The 18,085-nt window shown below is 48.9% G+C and overlaps 2 protein-coding genes across 4 annotated transcripts; one reads left to right on the forward strand and one right to left on the reverse strand.

Annotated features, from left to right (window-relative positions):
* Nucleotides 1-367: 367 nt before the first annotated feature.
* Nucleotides 368-5,359, forward strand: bnipl (BCL2 interacting protein like). Of its 3 annotated transcripts, XM_062398346.1 has the most exons (11): nt 387-522; nt 775-1,799; nt 1,930-2,010; nt 2,265-2,314; nt 2,501-2,755; nt 2,854-3,048; nt 3,443-3,545; nt 3,878-4,009; nt 4,126-4,212; nt 4,335-4,433; nt 4,844-5,358. In XM_062398346.1, exons 3-11 carry the CDS (start codon nt 1,970-1,972, stop codon nt 4,866-4,868), a joined length of 987 nt encoding a protein of 328 aa, XP_062254330.1. In that variant the 5' UTR covers nt 387-522; nt 775-1,799; nt 1,930-1,969; the 3' UTR covers nt 4,869-5,358. The 3 variants fall into 3 exon arrangements, with proteins under 3 accessions (XP_062254328.1, XP_062254329.1, XP_062254330.1); XM_062398344.1 differs by lacking the exon at nt 775-1,799 and having other exon boundaries at nt 368-522; nt 4,844-5,359; XM_062398345.1 differs by lacking the exon at nt 775-1,799 and having other exon boundaries at nt 368-522; nt 2,504-2,755; nt 4,844-5,356.
* Nucleotides 5,360-5,419: 60 nt separating this feature from the next.
* Nucleotides 5,420-16,697, reverse strand: polr3glb (RNA polymerase III subunit GL b). Its single transcript, XM_062398348.1, has 8 exons — nt 16,563-16,697; nt 15,379-15,532; nt 7,489-7,618; nt 7,285-7,353; nt 7,090-7,143; nt 6,865-6,944; nt 6,648-6,767; nt 5,420-5,950 (listed from the first exon to the last, which is right to left on the reverse strand). Exons 2-8 carry the CDS (start codon nt 15,490-15,492, stop codon nt 5,864-5,866), a joined length of 654 nt encoding a protein of 217 aa, XP_062254332.1. The 5' UTR covers nt 15,493-15,532; nt 16,563-16,697; the 3' UTR covers nt 5,420-5,863.
* Nucleotides 16,698-18,085: the final 1,388 nt, after the last annotated feature.

Raw genomic sequence — 18,085 nt, forward strand, 5'->3', positions numbered from 1 at the left:
TGTTTCAGACATTTCTTACACTGATGTTTTTCAACGGTTGCATCCAATTGATATAAATGTGAAATTATTTTCTTTATAATTTAATAAAGTTGTTATTCGTACATGATGATGGAATCAAAACTAAATCACACCTTCAGTCAATGTATATTAAGAGGATCAGTACTGACTATGTATAAAGACGATAAATATGTAGGCATTAGGACCCCGAGGACTAACTTCCTTGTTCTTTAAATATCTCTAGCAGCTGATTGGCTGATATTTATAAAGTCAGAGGGAAGCTGATATCCTGTCTCACCTGTCTGCAAAGAGCAGGTGAGTGTCGACCAATCAGACAGCAGCTCTTATGTGAAATGTAACTGAACCTGTTGAGCAGAGAGAGAGGGAGACGGCGGCCGAGTGGGAACTCCCTCAGAGAGAGAGAGAGGAAGCTGTGACACTGACACACACTGTCGTTCAGCAGAACATACATGTTGGTCAGAACACGCTGTGACATCATCGTGACATGAGTGGCCACACGAACAGGTATGTTAACATTCAAAAGTAACACACTGTGTGTCTTTCCTGTTTGAAGTTGTGTTGTGTTGCGTTCTTTCTTCAGACGCTCAGGGAACAGGTCATTGTGCCATGTTCGTGAGGTCAGCTGACTTCCTGTCTGCTGGGGGTCATCAGACAGGAAGTCTGTAATCGTTCACATTGTCAGTTTTTTTCTGCGCAATATCTGATGCCTACATTACCCACAATGCAGCAGGGCCCTCTGATGTGTTTTGCTGCTAGGTGCTACAGATTCCTCTTAAGACATACCTGAAGACAACTTGAGGTACTTTGAGACACCTGGAGTCACCTGAAGACACCTGGAGTAACCCGAAGACACCTGGAGTAACCGGAAGACACCTGGAGTCACCTGAAGACACCTTGAGGTACTTTGAGACACCTGGAGTCACCCAAAGACACCTGGAGTAACCCAAAGACACCTGGAGTCACCCAAAGACACCTGGAGTCTCCTGAAGACACCTGGAGTCACCCGAAGACACCTGGAGTCACCCGAAGAAACCTGGAGTCTCCTGAAGACACCTGGAGTCACCCAAAGACACCTGGAGTCACCCAAAGACACCTGGAGTCTCCTGAAGACACCTGGAGTCTCCTGAAGACACCTGGAGTCACCCAAAGACACCTGGAGTCACCCAAAGACACCTGGAGTCACCCAAAGACACCTGGAGTCTCCTGAAGACACCTGGAGTCACCCGAAGACACCTGGAGTCACCTGAAGAAACCTGGAGTAACCTGAAGAAACCTTGAGGTACTTTGAGACACCTGGATTAACCTGAAGACACCTGGAGGTACTTTGAGACACCTGGAGTCCCCTGAAGACACCTTGAGGTACTTTGAGACACCTGGAGTAACCTGAAGACACCTGGAGTCCTCTGAAGACACCTTGAGGTACTTTGAGACACCTGGAGTCACCTGAAGACATCTACATGTACTTTGAGAAGTCAGGGTCAGCTGGTGAAAACTAACATGGAGGACAGCAGTGATGGAGGTCGTCAGTGGAGGTCAGTGAGGCTTTCAGTGTGGACGCAGCTCAAAGTTGTGGAACTTGTAGAAGAATAACAGAACCACAGCTCTTTGTCCCCCCCACCACCACCACCACTGCCACTGCCACACACACACACACACACGAACACATCAAGGTGGGGTAGCCTGAGTGGGCGTGTCACTTGGCTTCACTTACAACAAACAGAGGAACAATGGAGCCCCGCCCCTTATCAGGTGAATCAGAGCGGTCAGACTGGTTGCTGTGGGTGAGTGTGTGCTTGGTATTCATGTCTACTGGGGACCTCACTGAGTTTTAAACATCTCACTTGATGATGATGATGATGATGATGATGATGATGATGATGATGATGATGAGGATCTCTTCTGTCCCTGCAGGGGCCCTGTAGGGGTCTCAGACCCCCCCAACATCAAGGATATGGAGCTGAGGGAGGAGTGGCAGGATGACGGGTTCCCCAGGTCGGTAATGTTTGACCTTTGACCTGCTCACGTTGTTTCCTCAGGGTTCTCATGTGTCTTTGATCTGTCCCATGAATCCATCAGTCCACATGGACGCTCAGACACGAGCTTGACATGTCAACACTGATGAAGCGTGCTGCCTGCTCCGCCACTCTGTGAAAGAATTAGAACATTTAATTATGAGAATTATTATTAATATCATCAGAGCATTATTATGAAATATTTAGATTGAAATGAGGTCATGTTTGTTCCAGGCCTCTCCCAGAGGATTGTGGGAGTGTGGAAGCAGATTGTCCATCTGGAGGTGAGTCGCTGAACATCCCGGGAACATGAATAAATCTAATTCTAATAAACTCGCAACATGAAACATGTTTTCATGAATCAAAACAATATTTCAGACAAACAGATTCAGAAAATATTGATTTGTTTGATTTGTTTCATCTTTATTTATTTAATTGTTTTGCTTCTTCTGCCCCACCCTTGCTCAAAGTAGCCCAGTCCACCAGCCTCGCCCTGTCAGGTACGGCTGTGGGAGGGGCTAAGAAGCGCTTGGCGGCCCCGACTCTCAGCCTGACTCTGAGCCGCGGAGATTCTCATGACCCCAGTAACGACGGCTTCTCGGCTGCAGCTCTGTCAGCGACGCCAGACGACACACCGTCACTGGACATCAACCTGGAGGCGCTGGAGACGCCGTCGGGCAGTGAGACCGGAACTCTGCCGGACAGCGGCGAGCTGGAGTGGGATGGTGAGTCTGCCATCAGCTGATTGGACACTTTATTTTGTCAATGCTGGTTGTCTTTTTGTCTCTTTGTGACCATGGGATCTCTGACCTCTTTCTGACAGATGACCTCTCCCAGATGGGCAGGGGCGGGGCGGTGGGCGTGGTCAGAAGCCCTGTGGACCAATCGGAAGGTTTGATGGGACTGGACCAGGTAGACAGCAGGGGGCGTCGATGGAGGAAGTTCTGTATCTCCGGGCAGGAATATCAGGTTAACATGAGTGTCCTGGAGCCATACCTGCAGGTCCTGTCGCATGGAGGTCAGAGGTCAAACATGCTTCTTACCTAAAACTGACACACGTACTGCCCCCTGCAGGCAGAGAGCAGTAACTACAGGCCAGATACTGAATTGGTTTACAAATACAAATATTTAATGTCCTCTCCTCAGACCTTTTTATTAATTTATAAGACACCTGTATGTAACACACACTGCATCACACACCACACTACAACACACACCACACTGTAACACACAGTGTAACACACACTGCAACACTCACTGCACTGTAATACACCTGAAATACACACTGTAACACACACTTTCACACTGTAACACACACTGTAACACATGCTGTAACCTGTGTGTGATGGAGTTTTATTTTGTCACACATAAAGCATCAAATTTCATCCTCTCTGACTCCCATTGGTTGTCAGGTTACTATGGAGACGGGATGAACGCCATCATCCTGTTCACTTCCTGTTTCCTGCCGGAGAACACGGTGGACGACTATGAGTACGTCATGGACAACTTGTTCAGGTGAGTCGACAAGTTTCAACAACCTGAGAACACAAACATGGTGTGTTCCATGTTTGTGTGTGTGTGTGTGTGTGTGTGTGTGTGTGTGTGAGAACAGTGTGTAAAGACCACACTAGTGGGCGGTGTGGCCTAGTGGGTCGCGTGGTCGTTCTCCAACAAGAGGGTTGGCGGTTCAATCCCCACTCTTCCCCATCTGCAAGTGTCCTTGGCAAGATACTGAACCCCTAAAAAAATGGCCCCTCATAAATGTTGAGTGTACTAATTGCAGGTCGCTTTGGACAGAGCGTGAGCCAGATGTGATGTCATGTGATGAAGACATGTCTTGTGGACAGGTACATATTGGGGACGTTGGATCTGATGGTCTCAGAGAACTACCTGCTTGTGTACCTGTGTGCGATGGCGCCGAGAAACAAACTTCCCTCCATCAAGTGGCTTCATCACTGTTACACATCCATTGACAGAAGGTACGCTGGTTTCACTCTGCAGGCCATCTCTGCTGGGCGGAGCTGTCCTGTTTCAAGACTCTGACAAGAAAGTAAAGTTGTTGTTGTAAGAACAGATGTGTGACGTGTGTCTCCAGGCTGAAGAAGGATCTCAAGGGGCTGCTGGTGGTTCATCCTTCCTGGTACATGAAGGCTCTGATCACTGTGGTCAAACCGTTCATCAGGTGGGACTCGAACTCTTCTAAATCTTCTGTCCTTTATGTTGTCATGGTTGTTAAATAATACTTCATCTAGAGGGCAGCACAGAGTTGACCCTGTGTGATTGACCTCTGACCCCTGTCCACAGTGACAAGTTCAGCAGGAAGATTCGTTTTGTTCAGAGTCTCCAGCAGCTGTCGCAGCTCATCCCCACCGAGCGGCTGCAGATCCCCGACGCCATCCGCCTGTGAGAACGCTTCTACTGTTCTTCTTCTGTGTTCTCCTCTGCTCTACTGACTTCTACTGAGTTCTACTTTTAGACTTTATTGTCTTGCGGGGAAATTTGTTTTCACAGCCATTCCAGTGCAATCAACACAAATAGACACATTCTTCTGTACATCTCATCTTGTACTGTCCTTCAAATTTTTACTGTGTTCAAATGAATGATACTGCTGCACTGGGTGTTACGGTACTTGAACCGTTCTGTCGGTCCTCCTGATGTTCTCCTGATGTTCTCCTGATGTTCTCCTGATGTTCTCCTGATGTTCTCATGATGTTCTCCTGATGTTCTCCTGATGTTCTCCTGATATTCTCCTGATATTCTCCTGATGTTCTCATGATGTTCCCCTGATATTCTTGACTCTTTTGTTGCGGCAGGTTCGATGACAAACTGAACAGATGAGAACCGACTCAGCTCGTTGGACGTGATGGAAGCTAAATGTCAGAGATCGCTGTTTCCGGCTGACCTTTGACCCTCTGTGTATTTGTACAGTGTCGTATGGGGGGTGGGGGTGTTTGTAAATCAGTGACTGTAAATAAAGTTGATTTAAACGTGGTTTGAAGTTAGTGTGGACTTGAAACAGATGAAAACATGATGATGTCACAGTGGAGCCGACCTTTGACCTACAGGATCAGGTCATTTGAAACGTTTGTTCCAGATGTTTCTAAGCAGCTGGAGGAAAGAGGCTCCGATGACATAGACTTTCTCTTCCTGACTGGTTCTTATCAGTCACATGACTTGACTACCAGCAAAGCCTCACAACATTAAGTCAAAGTCATAGAATCCCCCTGACCTCTGACCTCCAGGCGTCAGGACTGTCTGTGACACATACAGGGAGTTATAAAGGACTTTAACTTTATTCCAACATGGCGTCGACGTGTCAGTGAATCGTTTTTACATCCTACAACAAACAGCAGGTTTTTAAACATGTTATAATTAAACAGTAGAGGATGTTGATGAGAAACATTGATCTCATTTAAAATGTTTATTAAAAAGCAGCTGATTCACACTGTTGATCTTTAACCTTTTTTACAAACGACAGTTATTTACAGTTTGATTAGTTTACTGAGATGAATGAGCCGGTCCTCTGGATCTGAAGAGGGTCTGTCAGAGGCGGGGCCCCCTGCAGGACACTTCAGTCTTCTGTGGTCTTCAGTGATTCGCTGCTTGATCGCCCTGTGCGACGCACGGCAACGTTGAAAATCGCATCACTCCGAAATTGAGGCAAAAAACCGTCTTAAATCGTAGAGTGTACGTTCAACTCCGACAGATCTGCCACTCGTTTCTCCAACGAACAAACAACAGACACTGAGAACCGCTGGTGAGGTGCTGAGTCCACAGGCGTTTCGCTCTGAGTCTTTTAAAACAGATCTAATCAGCTGCCTGGCAGAGTGTGTTCAGTAAACAGCCTCGTCCATGTTGTCGTCACTGTCTCCTCCAAACTCCTCTCCGTTATCAAAGTAGGACATTATGTAGTCGGTCTCCTGCAGACAGACAGAAAACATTTGACCATGAGTAATGAAACTACTTCATGGGGGAATCATCAGATCTGCCAGCGTATGTGTTTGACTCTCGGGTGGAGCAGAGCTGTCAGCTGATTGGGAGGAGTGACAGTGAACTGGGACCATCTGGTGGAAGCTGTGGTCTGAAGGTTGTTTCTGTCGAGGCAGCGATCTATGAACCCGCAGGTGAACACCAGCAGTGAAGAAAGACGGAGGCTGAGCTGCACAGCCAAGCTTTCAATCTGCTGGGCTAACTCCACCCTCCCCTCACAGAACATTCCATTCCATTCCGCTGCTCCTTGTCCAGAGCAACTCACAATAAGTGTATCAACCATGAAGGAACAAACCCAGAACAGAAAGAATCAAGCAAGTACATTAGCTTAAAAAAAGACAAATACAAAGTGTCACTAAACTTATTATTTTATTTTTGTATCACTATATAAATCTTCTTAACCAAGGCCTAGTCAGATGAGATGTGTCTTAGTTTTCTCTGTCAGGTGAGAGCTTCGAACCTCACTGGACAGGAGAGTACATATCCCATCAGGCCTAGGGACGCCTCAGGATCCTCCCACAACAGAGAGACATCTCTGAGCCAGGTCCCTCAGCTACCTGAACCCACTTCAATGGACGAATCTGAGTGATTAAACATGAATAATGATTATTATTCAGTTTTACTCACCTCTCCAAACTCCTCCTCATCGTACTCCTCCTCTCCCTCGGCCTCCTCCTCCTCCTGTTTCTTCTTCTCCTCTCCCTCCTCCTCCTCTGAGCTCCCCTGCTGCTCCTTCTGCTCCAGACTCTTGAAGGTGGAAGTCACAGTTATTAATGTTGAAGGTGGACGTGACAGTGAACGTGTTTGAACCCTAACCCTAGCTTATTGATGAAGGTTCGTTCACCTCTAGTTTGAGCAGAATCTCCTCCTTCTCCTTTACTTGTCTGATCTGACCTGATGGCACCGAGCGACTGACCGACACACCTGAGGAAGACGAGAGGAGTTAGTCTGTCCGTCCATCAGACAGAGAGTCATCTCCACTTTGACTCCACAGTCCACTTGAAACATGTATCACTGACACATGAGTTTAATAAAATGACTGTGTAATCAGATTACTCCGAGTACTGACCATCTCTGCGAGGCAGCCTGGCGACTCTGAGCTCTCTGGGTAATCTCCTCCAGTCTGAAAGCAAACAACCAATCACAGGCCCCACTCGTCAGACTCTCATCGAATGGAGAGTAGCGCCCTCCACTGGTCACAGTACTGAGCTAACAGATGAATGTTACAGCACAAATCAAAGGGCCAAACAGAGTATTGATTGACCTGGAGTCCAGGTGATCAGACTGTCCGTCGGCTCCGAGCTGTGATATTTATCAGAGTACCTCTCCACATCTGTGCAGGAACAGAAGACCCCGACAATTAGGCTTGTGATTCATATGCGTGTTTATGAAATTCATGTTGATCATTGATGTTTATCTGTGAGCTTCAAAACATGTTAGTGAGGACATGTATGTTGTAACCTCTGACCTCTGTGAGGAGCGGCTGGTTGGATGAAGCAGGGCAAACTCCTCATGGCTCCTCTGAACTCCTGCTTGAGAGCCAACATATACTCCGCCTCCTCGCCAGCTGCCAGGGGGAGGGGCTTGTTCTCCATTGCCTGAAAAACCCACACAAACAATTGTTCAGAATACACTGGTGTCAGAAGGACTCACCATCTAATGAAGTATGTCTCTCAGAGACAGAGTGTGTCCTCAGAGTCAGTGTATGTCCTCAGAGTCAGTGTGTGTCCTCAGAGTCAGAGTCAGTGTGTGTCCTCAGAGTCAGTGTGTCCTCAGAGTCAGTGTGTGTCCTCAGAGTCAGTGTGTGTCCTCAGAGTCAGTGTGTGTCCTCAGAGTCAGTGTGTGTCCTCAGAGTCAGTGTGTGTCCTCAGAGTCAGAGTCAGTGTGTGTCCTCAGAGTCAGAGTGTGTCCTCAGAGTCAGTGTGTCCTCAGAGTCAGTGTGTGTCCTCAGAGTCAGTGTGTGTCCTCAGAGTCAGAGTCAGTGTGTGTCCTCAGAGTCAGTGTGTGTTCTCAGAGTCAGTGTGTGTCCTCAGAGTCAGAGTCAGTGTGTGTCCTCAGAGTCAGTGTGTGTCCTCAGAGTCAGAGTGTGTCCTCAGAGTCAGTGTGTGTCCTCAGAGTCAGTGTGTATCCTCAGAGTCAGAGTCAGTGTGTGTCCTCAGAGTCAGTGTGTGTCCTCAGAGTCAGTGTGTGTTCTCAGAGTCAGAGTCAGTGTGTGTCCTCAGAGTCAGTGTGTCCTCAGAGTCAGTGTGTGTCCTCAGAGTCAGTGTGTGTCCTCAGAGTCAGTGTGTCCTCAGAGTCAGTGTGTGTCCTCAGAGTCAGAGTCAGTGTGTGTCCTCAGAGTCAGAGTGTGTCCTCAGAGTCAGTGTGTCCTCAGAGTCAGTGTGTGTCCTCAGAGTCAGAGTCAGTGTGTGTCCTCAGAGTCAGTGTGTCCTCAGAGTCAGTGTGTGTCCTCAGAGTCAGAGTCAGTGTGTGTCCTCAGAGTCAGAGTGTGTCCTCAGAGTCAGTGTGTCCTCAGAGTCAGTGTGTGTCCTCAGAGTCATGGTCAGTGTGTGTCCTCAGAGTCATGGTCAGTGTGTGTCCTCAGAGTCAGTGTGTGTCCTCAGAGTCAGTGTGTATCCTCAGAGTCAGAGTCAGTGTGTGACCTCAGAGTCAGTGTGTGTCCTCAGAGTCAGTGTGTGTCCTCAGAGTCAGAGTCAGTGTGTGTCCTCAGAGTCAGTGTGTCCTCAGAGTCAGTGTGTGTCCTCAGAGTCAGAGTCAGTGTGTGTCCTCAGAGTCAGAGTGTGTCCTCAGAGTCAGTGTGTCCTCAGAGTCAGTGTGTGTCCTCAGAGTCAGTGTGTGTCCTCAGAGTCAGAGTCAGTGTGTGTCCTCAGATTCAGAGTGTGTCATCAGAGTCAGTGTGTGTCCTCAGAGTCAGAGTCAGTGTGTGTCCTCAGAGTCAGTGTGTCCTCAGAGTCAGTGTGTGTCCTCAGAGTCAGAGTCAGTGTGTGTCCTCAGAGTCAGAGTGTGTCCTCAGAGTCAGTGTGTCCTCAGAGTCAGTGTGTGTCATCAGAGTCAGTGTGTGTCCTCAGAGTCATGGTCAGTGTGTGTCCTCAGAGACAGAGTGTGTCCTCAGAGTCAGTGTGTGTCCTCAGAGTCAGTGTGTGTCCTCAGAGTCAGAGTCAGTGTGTGTCCTCAGAGTCAGTGTGTGTCCTCAGAGTCAGTGTGTGTCCTCAGAGTCAGAGTCAGTGTGTGTCCTCAGAGTCAGTGTGTCCTCAGAGTCAGTGTGTCCTCAGAGTCAGTGTGTGTCCTCAGAGTCAGTGTGTCCTCAGAGTCAGTGTGTGTCCTCAGAGTCAGTGTGTGTCCTCAGAGTCAGAGTCAGTGTGTGTCCTCAGAGTCAGTGTGTGTTCTCAGAGTCAGTGTGTGTCCTCAGAGTCAGAGTCAGTGTGTGTCCTCAGAGTCAGTGTGTGTCCTCAGAGTCAGAGTGTGTCCTCAGAGTCAGTGTGTGTCCTCAGAGTCAGTGTGTATCCTCAGAGTCAGAGTCAGTGTGTGTCCTCAGAGTCAGTGTGTGTCCTCAGAGTCAGTGTGTGTTCTCAGAGTCAGAGTCAGTGTGTGTCCTCAGAGTCAGTGTGTCCTCAGAGTCAGTGTGTGTCCTCAGAGTCAGAGTCAGTGTGTGTCCTCAGAGTCAGTGTGTCCTCAGAGTCAGTGTGTGTCCTCAGAGTCAGAGTCAGTGTGTGTCCTCAGAGTCAGAGTGTGTCCTCAGAGTCAGTGTGTCCTCAGAGTCAGTGTGTGTCCTCAGAGTCAGAGTCAGTGTGTGTCCTCAGAGTCAGTGTGTCCTCAGAGTCAGTGTGTGTCCTCAGAGTCAGAGTCAGTGTGTGTCCTCAGAGTCAGAGTGTGTCCTCAGAGTCAGTGTGTCCTCAGAGTCAGTGTGTGTCGTCAGAGTCAGTGTGTGTCCTCAGAGTCATGGTCAGTGTGTGTCCTCAGAGTCAGTGTGTGTCCTCAGAGTCAGTGTGTATCCTCAGAGTCAGAGTCAGTGTGTGACCTCAGAGTCAGTGTGTGTCCTCAGAGTCAGTGTGTGTCCTCAGAGTCAGAGTCAGTGTGTGTCCTCAGAGTCAGTGTGTCCTCAGAGTCAGTGTGTGTCCTCAGAGTCAGAGTCAGTGTGTGTCCTCAGAGTCAGAGTGTGTCCTCAGAGTCAGTGTGTCCTCAGAGTCAGTGTGTGTCCTCAGAGTCAGTGTGTGTCCTCAGAGTCAGAGTCAGTGTGTGTCCTCAGATTCAGAGTGTGTCATCAGAGTCAGTGTGTGTCCTCAGAGTCAGAGTCAGTGTGTGTCCTCAGAGTCAGTGTGTCCTCAGAGTCAGTGTGTGTCCTCAGAGTCAGAGTCAGTGTGTGTCCTCAGAGTCAGAGTGTGTCCTCAGAGTCAGTGTGTCCTCAGAGTCAGTGTGTGTCATCAGAGTCAGTGTGTGTCCTCAGAGTCATGGTCAGTGTGTGTCCTCAGAGACAGAGTGTGTCCTCAGAGTCAGTGTGTGTCCTCAGAGTCAGTGTGTGTCCTCAGAGTCAGAGTCAGTGTGTGTCCTCAGAGTCAGTGTGTGTCCTCAGAGTCAGTGTGTGTCCTCAGAGTCAGAGTCAGTGTGTGTCCTCAGAGTCAGTGTGTCCTCAGAGTCAGTGTGTCCTCAGAGTCAGTGTGTGTCCTCAGAGTCAGAGTCAGTGTGTGTCCTCAGAGTCAGAGTGTGTCCTCAGAGTCAGTGTGTCCTCAGAGTCAGTGTGTGTCATCAGAGTCAGTGTGTGTCTTCAGAGTCAGTGTGTGTCCTCAGAGTCAGTGTGTGTCCTCAGAGTCAGAGTCAGTGTGTGTCCTCAGAGTCAGTGTGTGTCCTCAGAGACAGTGTGTGTCCTCAGAGTCAGAGTGTGTCATCAGAGTCAGAGTGTGTCCTCAGAGTCAGTGTGTGTTCTCAGAGTCATTGTGTGTCCTCAGAGTCAGAGTGTGTCCTCAGAGTCAGTGTGTGTCCTCAGAGTCAGAGTCAGTGTGTGTCCTCAGAGTCAGTGTGTGTCCTCAGAGACAGTGTGTGTCCTCAGAGTCAGAGTGTGTCATCAGAGTCAGAGTGTGTCCTCAGAGTCAGTGTGTGTCCTCAGAGTCAGAGTGTGTCCTCAGAGTCAGTGTGTGTCCTCAGAGTCAGTGTGTCCTCAGAGTCAGTGTGTGTCCTCAGAGTCAGAGTGTGTCCTCAGAGTCAGTGTGTGTCCTCAGAGTCAGTGTGTGTCCTCAGAGTCAGTGTGTATCCTCAGAGTCAGAGTCAGTGTGTGTCCTCAGAGTCAGTGTGTGTCCTCAGAGTCAGTGTGTGTTCTCAGAGTCAGAGTCAGTGTGTGTCCTCAGAGTCAGTGTGTCCTCAGAGTCAGTGTGTGTCCTCAGAGTCAGTGTGTGTCCTCAGAGTCAGTGTGTCCTCAGAGTCAGTGTGTGTCCTCAGAGTCAGAGTCAGTGTGTGTCCTCAGAGTCAGAGTGTGTCCTCAGAGTCAGTGTGTCCTCAGAGTCAGTGTGTGTCCTCAGAGTCAGAGTCAGTGTGTGTCCTCAGAGTCAGTGTGTCCTCAGAGTCAGTGTGTGTCCTCAGAGTCAGAGTCAGTGTGTGTCCTCAGAGTCAGAGTGTGTCCTCAGAGTCAGTGTGTCCTCAGAGTCAGTGTGTGTCATCAGAGTCAGTGTGTGTCCTCAGAGTCATGGTCAGTGTGTGTCCTCAGAGTCAGTGTGTGTCCTCAGAGTCAGTGTGTATCCTCAGAGTCAGAGTCAGTGTGTGACCTCAGAGTCAGTGTGTGTCCTCAGAGTCAGTGTGTGTCCTCAGAGTCAGAGTCAGTGTGTGTCCTCAGAGTCAGTGTGTCCTCAGAGTCAGTGTGTGTCCTCAGAGTCAGAGTCAGTGTGTGTCCTCAGAGTCAGAGTGTGTCCTCAGAGTCAGTGTGTCCTCAGAGTCAGTGTGTGTCCTCAGAGTCAGTGTGTGTCCTCAGAGTCAGAGTCAGTGTGTGTCCTCAGATTCAGAGTGTGTCATCAGAGTCAGTGTGTGTCCTCAGAGTCAGAGTCAGTGTGTGTCCTCAGAGTCAGTGTGTCCTCAGAGTCAGTGTGTGTCCTCAGAGTCAGAGTCAGTGTGTGTCCTCAGAGTCAGAGTGTGTCCTCAGAGTCAGTGTGTCCTCAGAGTCAGTGTGTGTCATCAGAGTCAGTGTGTGTCCTCAGAGTCATGGTCAGTGTGTGTCCTCAGAGACAGAGTGTGTCCTCAGAGTCAGTGTGTGTCCTCAGAGTCAGTGTGTGTCCTCAGAGTCAGAGTCAGTGTGTGTCCTCAGAGTCAGTGTGTGTCCTCAGAGTCAGTGTGTGTCCTCAGAGTCAGAGTCAGTGTGTGTCCTCAGAGTCAGTGTGTCCTCAGAGTCAGTGTGTCCTCAGAGTCAGTGTGTGTCCTCAGAGTCAGTGTGTCCTCAGAGTCAGTGTGTGTCCTCAGAGTCAGTGTGTGTCCTCAGAGTCAGAGTCAGTGTGTGTCCTCAGAGTCAGTGTGTGTTCTCAGAGTCAGTGTGTGTCCTCAGAGTCAGAGTCAGTGTGTGTCCTCAGAGTCAGTGTGTGTCCTCAGAGTCAGAGTGTGTCCTCAGAGTCAGTGTGTGTCCTCAGAGTCAGTGTGTATCCTCAGAGTCAGAGTCAGTGTGTGTCCTCAGAGTCAGTGTGTGTCCTCAGAGTCAGTGTGTGTTCTCAGAGTCAGAGTCAGTGTGTGTCCTCAGAGTCAGTGTGTCCTCAGAGTCAGTGTGTGTCCTCAGAGTCAGAGTCAGTGTGTGTCCTCAGAGTCAGTGTGTCCTCAGAGTCAGTGTGTGTCCTCAGAGTCAGAGTCAGTGTGTGTCCTCAGAGTCAGAGTGTGTCCTCAGAGTCAGTGTGTCCTCAGAGTCAGTGTGTGTCCTCAGAGTCAGAGTCAGTGTGTGTCCTCAGAGTCAGTGTGTCCTCAGAGTCAGTGTGTGTCCTCAGAGTCAGAGTCAGTGTGTGTCCTCAGAGTCAGAGTGTGTCCTCAGAGTCAGTGTGTCCTCAGAGTCAGTGTGTGTCGTCAGAGTCAGTGTGTGTCCTCAGAGTCATGGTCAGTGTGTGTCCTCAGAGTCAGTGTGTGTCCTCAGAGTCAGTGTGTATCCTCAGAGTCAGAGTCAGTGTGTGACCTCAGAGTCAGTGTGTGTCCTCAGAGTCAGTGTGTGTCCTCAGAGTCAGAGTCAGTGTGTGTCCTCAGAGTCAGTGTGTCCTCAGAGTCAGTGTGTGTCCTCAGAGTCAGAGTCAGTGTGTGTCCTCAGAGTCAGAGTGTGTCCTCAGAGTCAGTGTGTCCTCAGAGTCAGTGTGTGTCCTCAGAGTCAGTGTGTGTCCTCAGAGTCAGAGTCAGTGTGTGTCCTCAGATTCAGAGTGTGTCATCAGAGTCAGTGTGTGTCCTCAGAGTCAGAGTCAGTGTGTGTCCTCAGAGTTAGTGTGTCCTCAGAGTCAGTGTGTGTCCTCAGAGTCAGAGTCAGTGTGTGTCCTCAGAGTCAGAGTGTGTCCTCAGAGTCAGTGTGTCCTCAGAGTCAGTGTGTGTCATCAGAGTCAGTGTGTGTCCTCAGAGTCATGGTCAGTGTGTGTCCTCAGAGACAGAGTGTGTCCTCAGAGTCAGTGTGTGTCCTCAGAGTCAGTGTGTGTCCTCAGAGTCAGAGTCAGTGTGTGTCCTCAGAGTCAGTGTGTGTCCTCAGAGTCAGTGTGTGTCCTCAGAGTCAGAGTCAGTGTGTGTCCTCAGAGTCAGTGTGTCCTCAGAGTCAGTGTGTCCTCAGAGTCAGTGTGTGTCCTCAGAGTCAGAGTCAGTGTGTGTCCTCAGAGTCAGAGTGTGTCCTCAGAGTCAGTGTGTCCTCAGAGTCAGTGTGTGTCATCAGAGTCAGTGTGTGTCTTCAGAGTCAGTGTGTGTCCTCAGAGTCAGTGTGTGTCCTCAGAGTCAGAGTCAGTGTGTGTCCTCAGAGTCAGTGTGTGTCCTCAGAGACAGTGTGTGTCCTCAGAGTCAGAGTGTGTCATCAGAGTCAGAGTGTGTCCTCAGAGTCAGTGTGTGTTCTCAGAGTCATTGTGTGTCCTCAGAGTCAGAGTGTGTCCTCAGAGTCAGTGTGTGTCCTCAGAGTCAGAGTCAGTGTGTGTCCTCAGAGTCAGTGTGTGTCCTCAGAGACAGTGTGTGTCCTCAGAGTCAGAGTGTGTCATCAGAGTCAGAGTGTGTCCTCAGAGTCAGTGTGTGTCCTCAGAGTCAGAGTGTGTCCTCAGAGTCAGTGTGTGTCCTCAGAGTCAGTGTGTCCTCAGAGTCAGTGTGTGTCCTCAGAGTCAGAGTGTGTCCTCAGAGTCAGTGTGTGTCCTCAGAGTCAGTGTGTGTCCTCAGAGTCAGTGTGTGTCATCAGAGACAGTGTGTGTCCTCAGAGTCAGTGTGTGTTCTCAGAGTCAGTGTGTGTTCTCAGAGTCAGTGTGTGTCCTCAGAGTCAGAGTGTGTCCTCAGAGTCAGTGTGTGTCCTCAGAGTCAGTGTGTGTCATCAGAGACAGTGTGTGTCCTCAGAGTCAGTGTGTGTTCTCAGAGTCAGTGTGTGTTCTCAGAGTCAGTGTGTGTCCTCAGAGTCAGAGTGTGTCCTCAGAGTCAGTGTGTGTCCTCAGAGTCAGTGTGTGTCCTCAGAGACAGATTGTGTCCTCAGAGTCAGTGTGTGTCCTCAGAGACAGATTGTGTCCTCAGAGTCAGTGTGTGTCCTCAGAGACAGATTGTGTCCTCAGAGTCAGTGTGTGTCCTCAGAGACAGATTGTGTCCTCAGAGTCAGTGTGTGTCCTCAGAGACAGATTGTGTCCTCAGAGTCAGTGTGTGTCCTCAGAGACAGATTGTGTCCTCAGAGTCAGTGTGTGTCCTCAGAGACAGATTGTGTCCTCAGAGTCAGTGTGTGTCCTCAGAGACAGATTGTGTCCTCAGAGTCAGTGTGTGTCCTCATCTTAGGATCTAATGTTTCTTCACTTCCAGTCATCTTGTTATTAAACAACAGATTCAGATCTTGTGGCCCCACGTTATTTATTTCCTTCCCATACGTTATTATTCCGTGGTCACGTGATGTATTTTTACCAGATGTCACCAGGCGGTTCTGTAATTTACACATTGAAAATATCCCAGATGTTTCACCAGCTGTTTATTCTGCATTTAGCAGCTGGAACTGTGTCGTTTACTCTGGATGTGTGTTCTCCTCTGATCCTCCTTTTATGTTTACACGCTCAGATCTTGATGAGCAAAACAACGAGTTGATACCCAGCGTCATGTGACCACTTAGCCTGACAGTGATTGTTAGGTTAAGTTCAGCTGGATAAACAGATCCTGGATATGTTAACGTGCTTCACAGAACAGGCCCCTGGTCTCTGTGTCTTACCGGGTATGCAGGTGTCGGCTGCTGGATGGTCGGAGGTAAACTGTCTCCTCTATTGATGCCGACAGCGTCCACGCTGAAACTCATCATCCTCCGACCACGACCACGACCCGCCATCACAGCTGCTCCTCTGATCAGCTGCTGCAGGATGTGAGTCCTGACCGCACACAAACAACAAGTTCAATGTGATCTTCTTTAAACACATGTGACCCATGTGGTGTGTGAGTCCTGTAGGTTCCACACTGTGGATCATGTGAATATAACCTGTCACTAAGTATCAAGTACACACACGTAACAACTAAATATGTACCCATACACACGTTCATGTACAAGTCAAAGTGTTTCTGAAAGTTGTACAAATAAATAATGATATTGTGTTATGCTGTTAGTTTGACTGAAACTGTTACACATATCCCTGTAACAACTCTGCTAACAGATGCTACTACATGTATTAGCAGGAGTAAAACGTTTAGCAGTTAACTGCAGTGTATTAGCAGCAGGCAGCTGCTCTGTATAAGCAGCGGTTAGCTGCAGTGTATTAGCAGCGATTAGCTGCAGTGTATTAGCAGCAGGTAGCTGCTCTGTATTAGCAGCGATTAGCTGCAGTGTATTAGCAGCAGGTAGCTGCTCTGTAATAGCAGCGATTAGCTGCTCTGTATTAGCAGCGATTAGCTGCAGTGTATTAGCAGCAGGTAGCTGCTCTGTATTAGCAGCAGGTAGCTGCTCTGTAATAGCAGCGGTCAGCTGCTCTGTATTAGCAGCGATTAGCTGCAGTGTATTAGCAGCAGGTAGCTGCTCTGTATTAGCAGCGGTTTGCTGCTCTGTATTAGCAGCGATTAGCTGCAGTGTATTAGCAGCAGGTAGCTGCTCTGTATTAGCAGCGGTTAGCTGCTCTGTATTAGCAGCGGTTAGCTGCAGTGTATTAGCAGCAGGTGGCTGCTCTGTAATAGCAGCGGTTAGCTGCTCTGTATTAGCAGCGGTTAGCTGCAGTGTAATAGCAGCGATTAGCTGCTCTGTATTAGCAGCGGTTAGCTGCAGTGTAATAGCAGCGGTTAGCTGCTCTGTATTAGCAGCGGTTAGCTGCTGTGTAATAGCAGCGATTAGCTGCTCTGTATTAGCAGCAGGTGGCTGCTCTGTAATAGCAGCGATTAGCTGCTCTGTATTAGCAGCGATAGCTTGTGTGTCACCTTCAGATAAACGTGTCTTCTCGTCATCAGTCAGACACAGATGTTCCGCTCAGTAAATCATCATGCGACATTAAACCGTCTTTGTTTACATCTTCTTCTTCTTCTTCTTCTTCTTCTTCTTCTTCTTCTTCTTCAGTTTGACAAAAGCGTCTGATCAGATCGTCAGCGCCACCTAACGGACTGGAACATGAACGAGTTCTGTCATGAAAATGTGGTTTAATCTGTTATTGATCAGTGATTGGTTGATCATCAGAAACTTACCTTAGTAATTGTTGACGTCATTTTAATGTAAATGTTTTCAATAATCAGAACTTTATTCATTTTCAATTACAGCAAAAACGTATCAATATACAGGAAACAGCTGCAGGTACAAAAAGTTACAATGATACATAGCAACATGTAACTTGAAAGGGGGCGTGTCCTGCACTGCCTCGTTATTATCTATTGGATTGATCATCTTGAGGAATACGTGTATATTTAAATGGAAAATTTTTACATCTCCATCTGTCCTCCATCACTCCTCTCCTCTCCATCTCTCCTCCATCTCTCATCTCCTCTCATCTCCTCCATCTCTCCTGTCCTCTCCTCTCCTCTCCATCTCTCCTCCATCTCTCATCTCCTCTCATCTCCTCCATCTCTCCTGTCCTCTCATCTCCTCCATCTCTCCTGTCCTCTCCTCTCCTCTCCATCTCTCCTCCATCTCTCCTCTCCTCTCATCTCCCCATCACTCCTCTCCTCTCCATCTCTCTTCCATCTCTCCTCTCCTCTCCATCTCTCCTCCATCTCTCCTGTCCTCTCATCTCCTCCATCTCTCCTCTCCTCTCCATCTCTCTTCCATCTCTCCTCTCCTCTCCATCTCTCCTCCATCTCTCATCTCTCATCTCCTCTCATCTCCTCCATCACTCCTCTCCTCTCCATCTCTCCTTCATCTCTCCTCTCCTCTCAACTCCTCCATCTCTCCTCCCGTCTAATCTCCTCCATAGCCTATATCTCGCCCTTATCTCCTCGATCTCTCCTCCATCTCTCCTCTCCTCTTATCTCCTCCATATCCTCCTTCTCTCCTCATCTCCTCCATCCCTCCTCTCCTCTTATCTCCTCCATATCGTCCTTCTCTCATCCTCTCCTCCATCTGCTCGATCTCTCCTCATCTCCTCCATCTCTCCTCTCCTCTCATCTCCTCCATCTCTCCTGTCCTCTCCTCTCCTCTCCATCTCTCCTCCATCTCTCCTCTCCTCTCATCTCCCCATCACTCCTCTCCTCTCCATCTCTCTTCCATCACTCCTCTCCTCTCCATCTCTCCTCCATCTCTCCTGTCCTCTCATCTCCTCCATCTCTCCTCTCCTCTCCATCTCTCCTCCATCTCTCCTGTCCTCTCATCTCCTCCATCTCTCCTCTCCTCTCCATCTCTCTTCCATCTCTCCTCTCCTCTCCATCTCTCCTCCATCTCTCATCTCTCATCTCCTCTCATCTCCTCCATCACTCCTCTCCTCTCCATCTCTCCTTCATCTCTCCTCTCCTCGATC

Source organism: Platichthys flesus, chromosome 11, assembly GCF_949316205.1.
Source record: "Platichthys flesus chromosome 11, fPlaFle2.1, whole genome shotgun sequence".
NCBI classification, from domain to species: Eukaryota; Metazoa; Chordata; class Actinopteri; order Pleuronectiformes; family Pleuronectidae; genus Platichthys; species Platichthys flesus.

Coding starts and splice junctions, on each gene's coding strand:
- bnipl (XM_062398344.1), top strand. CDS start 503: ATGAGTGGCCACACGAACAG. Junction 523..1,929: donor ATGAGTGGCCACACGAACAG/GTATGTTAACAT, acceptor CTGTCCCTGCAG/GGGCCCTGTAGGGGTCTCAG. Junction 4,213..4,334: donor GTGGTCAAACCGTTCATCAG/GTGGGACTCGAA, acceptor CCCTGTCCACAG/TGACAAGTTCAGCAGGAAGA.
- polr3glb (XM_062398348.1), bottom strand. CDS start 15,492: ATGGCGGGTCGTGGTCGTGGTCGGAGGATGATGAGTTTCAGCGTGGAC. Junction 7,144..7,284: donor TCTGATCACCTGGACTCCAG/GTCAATCAATAC, acceptor GTTTGCTTTCAG/ACTGGAGGAGATTACCCAGA. Junction 5,951..6,647: donor ATGAGGAGGAGTTTGGAGAG/GTGAGTAAAACT, acceptor GTCTGTCTGCAG/GAGACCGACTACATAATGTC.